The sequence below is a fragment of the Parus major genome, chromosome 23 (genome assembly GCF_001522545.3).
Source record: "Parus major isolate Abel chromosome 23, Parus_major1.1, whole genome shotgun sequence".
Lineage (NCBI taxonomy): Eukaryota > Metazoa > Chordata > Aves > Passeriformes > Paridae > Parus > Parus major.
The window spans coordinates 1,301,745-1,306,432 of NC_031791.1; the positions used below are offsets into that span (position 1 = coordinate 1,301,745).

Consider the following 4,688-nt stretch of genomic DNA (forward strand, 5'->3'; position numbering starts at 1 on the left):
ATATAATATTATATATTATTATTGATATTATATGTAATATATATTTATATTATATTGATAATATTAATATTGATATATTGATCATATATTATATATTATATCATTTGATATAATATCAAGATATTCTATTCTATTCTATACTATTCTATTCTATTATATTCTATTACATTACATTATATTATATTATATTATTGATGTTATATTATATATTATTGATATTATATATAATATATATTTATATTATATTGCTAATATTAATATTGATATATTGATCATGTATGATATATTATATCAATTGATATAATATCAAGATATTATATTATATCAATATCTTTACCTTGCTCCTCAGTGTTTAATTTATAATTTAATAAATTTATAAATTCCAGTCAGTTCTGTATTTCCTGCTCTGGGTGTATCGAATTCTGTTACAGGAGACACCATTCCTGAGGAAAATGTACTTTTTGCTATTATTCTTTTCACTTTTAGATCAAAACTGATCCTGAAAGAGCCCTCAGAAAAGGACCTGGGTGTGTATTCAGTGGAGGTCACAGATGTAGATGATGATATCTCTGCCAGCTGCACTTTAACAAAAGAAGGTAAAAACTGATCATTTCCAACAACAACAAAAAAATAATGTGCCCTCATTTTCTAATCTTAGATGTTTAGAGGAAAGTTTCTTGCAGAAGAATAGTGAGTGACTAATGGCACTTAATGATATCACTAGAAAGATGTTTCCCATTCCTTGAAGGCTCAAGGGCAGGTTTTTTTTTACAGTCCCCTAAGGAAAGATTCCATGCTCCTGCAAAGTCATTTTTCCACTGCAGTTCAGATTTCACATTTGGCTGTCCTGTCACTGTGATTTAAAACTCCTTTAGCACACTCCCTGAACTGATCCAACCAACTTTTTATTCAGATATCACCACCTCTTCTAGTCCTCCCCATTACTGAATGTTTTATCTTCTCCTTGCCATAAATAAAGCTCATCACCAAAACAAATTAAAATGATAAGATTAATTTGTTTTGGCCTAGCGTTGACTTTTTATTCCCTGCATTTCAGATCTGGACAAGCTACTGAAACGTAGCCACGAAATCAGGAACCCACGTAAGTGGAAGCAGCAAAAATCCAGGAGCACAGGGCCAGGCTGGGAAAAGGGAGCACACCAAACCCTGTGGTGTCCCTGGGATTTTCCTGGTGTTCTCTCTGTTTGCCAGTGATCAAGCTGATATCTGGCTGGAACATCGATGTTCTGGAGAAAGGAGAAGTGAGGCTGTGGCTGGAGGTGGAGAAGCTGTCCCCAAAAGCTGAGCTGCACCTGATCTTCAATGACAAAGAGCTCACCAGTACCCCAGTAGGTTTTATTCTGCATTTAATCCTGACTCACTTTCCCACTGCTGAATATGGCACATTCCCAGTTTTCTGAATTCCCAGCAGCTGTTTTGATGGGGATTTTGAATCTCATGAATTCTAAGAGCAGATGGAAGTGATTTATTTCTCAGTGCAAAGCACTGGAAATAACCCTGCCTCGTGTCTTACAGCACCCTCCAACCTCCTCATACATCCACAAAAATGTTCAGGCCTCCTCTTGTCCTCCCATATCAAATTAATATTAGATCATTTAAAAAATACTTGGAATGAGAGGACCAGAGGGGAGAACAGTTGAGAATGAAGCACAAATATAAATCATGGGTTGTCAGCTCAGTGCAGAGCAGCAATGCCCAAATAACACCCAGGACCCCCAGAACAAAGGACAGCACCAGGCCAGAGCAGTTTGGAGCTGTCAGTGCCCTGTTGGGGGGGTTAAATCAACATGTAATAAATTTATCCAAGGTTTTATCTCCTCTAAAATCTGTCTCCTCTCCACTGGAGAACTGACATGGATCTGCACTATGAAAAGCACTGGTCAGGATCCTTGGAAGGACAATATTTGCTCAGAACAAATGGCAATGATGATGTAGATGTATGATAGATGTAGAATGATGATGTTTGTGTTTACTGGCACTTTCAGGGCTCAGTGGTACCTCAGCAAGAGGGGGAAATATTCCTCACCCTGGCCAAATACATAATGACACACCACACATTATAAATAATTGCAACGCTTCCACACCACTAAAAATCCCAGATGCTCTGGTTTCAGTTCTGTAATACCCAGCAAGGAAGAACATTTGGGGTTAGGTGGTTTTACAGAAATTTTCTCTGTGCTGGAAGCAGTTTTACCATTCCCACAGACAGAAATAACAGCTGAATCCCACAGCCTGGCACAGCACAGTGCTCTGCCTTCATTACCCAGAAAAATGATGAGTTTATAAGGATACAGGTACAAAATATACTGGAATATTTGCTGTAGAAGATGCTGTGCCAGGATCTGACCTTGGAATAGTTCTACTGTGGAAAAACTCTTGGGTTTATCTTATTTCCTTTTGATCTACAGACACACAAAATCAACTTTGTGAAGGAGAAAGGCCTTGTGGAACTGATAATCCAGGATTTCTGTGCTGATGACAAAGGGGTGTACACAGCCCAGCTCAAAGATGGGAAAGCAAAAAATCAATTCACTCTTGTTCTCATGGATGAATGTGAGTGGAAATTTGGGATCAAATATAGACTGCCATGCTCAGTGGAAAGGTTGTGAGGCACTTAAGGCCCCAAAATATTTCCAACAGTTCTAATGGCACACTGGGAATGGGGAGAGCAAATTTTAGCCCAGATTTAAAGTCCAGGAATCATTTAAGAAATGATCTGAATCCCTCTTTACTATAAATTAAAGCTTTTGGACTTATAAATAGGTGCTTGATGATAAAAGCAGTCTGCTGGAGTGGAATGCTTAGTTCTTTCCTCCAAATGTTTTACATATTAGCTTGCAGTGGTGAACTGTGCCTTGGCAGCAGAGAGGAGTGTGTAAAGTCATTTATTTCAGGATCAGGCTAGAAATTCAGTGTATTTAGCAGCTGGTTCACTGCACTGAATGCAATAAAGAAAGTGTCAATACAAGGCCCAGAAATTCAACATGGAACACACAGTTCCCTGGACATGCAGCACAAAGAGGCTCCTAAAATTAATTAAAAATAGAAAGGAGCAAGATTCTCATTCAAATCCTTCCCCATCAAGTGCCTATCTCTGGTTTCAGTTCTCTGCATTTTGCTTTCAAGTGGCCTTCTAAAGCTTCCTAAGTTTTTAAATGGAAAATATCTATAAAATGTCAAATCTCCCTGAGTCCCTGGAGAGACACAGGCACCTTCCCAGAGGGATTCAGCACTTGCTGGGCTCAGGATAGAAAATTAATTTGATTAATTCTCTTTACTGACAATGTTAAAGGCAGATGTAAAGTCAGATGTAGCTGTGCTCTCTGCTCTCTGCCTTCTTCAGTGTTTCTCACTTTTTAAATCTTTTCATTTCAGGTTTTCTAGCCTACCTTTTTACATGGTGAAATTCTGTATTTAATTTGCTAAATGCTCAATGGTCAAGCCTTCAGTGGCTCTTTTGTTTCAAGGAAAAGAAATGTTAGGCTCCCAGCATAAACAAACAGCACAGCTCTAAGGATAACACCTTCTGTACAGGAAATATTCAATAATGAGGGGTTATTTACTTTGTCCTTTGCTGTTCCACAGCTTTTGCTAAAGTGGCAGAAGAAGCTGAAGCAAAACGGAGACAATGGAAGAAAAAGCAGGGTAAGATCAGCCAAAGCTTAAAGATTTGTCAGAATGAGGCCAGGATGGCAAAACCCAAGTGGATTTATTTCCCTTCAGCATCTTTTTAAACACATTATTTGATTAAGACACTAGGATAAGACTCCTTGTTTTCAGATAATTTGCCCTGACCTTAAAAATCAAAATTATCAAAGAGTTTTAGCCAAGTTAGGCAGATTTATCAGTAGAAATCTTCTGCATCAGTTCTGTGGCACTGAACACTCCCAAACTCCAGAAATTGTCCAATATAGAATATACATTCTATAATTAAGATCCATCGCTTTTCCTTGTAAAAAACAGGATTTTTGTAAGTTTGTAAAGATCCATTCATTCCACTTTCACCTCCCACCTTGTGTTGATGAATAAAGAAGTTTATTGGAAAAATGCCACAATTGGAAAAGTGATTCCCTGCTAGTGAGGATAAAAATATTCACTTCAAGGCGATTGTGACACCACATTATAAATCCAGTCTCCTGACTTGCTCAGTATAGGATGAAAGGATCTAAATCATTTATTTCACTTTCCCTGTTCCCTGTGGATCTCCAGGCTGCACTGTGGCCATCCAGCACTAGATGGAAGCATTCCTGCAGGAAACAAATAGATATTTCTTTTTATGGAGATATTTCTCACTGTGGATATTCCCTTTTCTTTCCCAGGTCCACATTTCATAGAGAACCTGAGATGGAAAGTTCTGGAGAGCTGTGAAGTGCTCCTCACCTGCAAGGTAACAGAACCTGGGATGAATTCCTTCAGCACTCAGTTTTAGGTAGAATTTCCAGAGGATATCAGCAGTGCTTTGCTGCAGAGCAGTGACAGTAAGGAGATGGTTTATTTTGGGCAGAAGTTTTAACAAAGAAGGGAAAATTCTCACATTCTGGAGAAATGTAAGTGATGATATGATAAAATGATATGATATGATATGATTCATATTAGGACACCCTATATTATTATATTATATTATATTATATTATATTATATTATATTATATTATATTACATTATATT

At 37.6% G+C, this 4,688-nt stretch overlaps 1 protein-coding gene across 1 annotated transcript in view; it reads left to right on the plus strand.

Moving 5' to 3' along the window:
• Positions 1–4,688, plus strand: part of MYOM3 (myomesin 3) — a 26,897-nt gene that overhangs the window by 16,533 nt on the left and 5,676 nt on the right. Inside the window, exons 21-26 of the mRNA XM_033519636.1 lie at positions 487–596; positions 1,058–1,102; positions 1,213–1,349; positions 2,430–2,574; positions 3,607–3,666; positions 4,341–4,408. Of these exons, the coding sequence (XP_033375527.1) occupies positions 487–596; positions 1,058–1,102; positions 1,213–1,349; positions 2,430–2,574; positions 3,607–3,666; positions 4,341–4,408 (565 nt within the window). The remainder of the gene's footprint in view (positions 1–486; positions 597–1,057; positions 1,103–1,212; positions 1,350–2,429; positions 2,575–3,606; positions 3,667–4,340; positions 4,409–4,688) is intronic.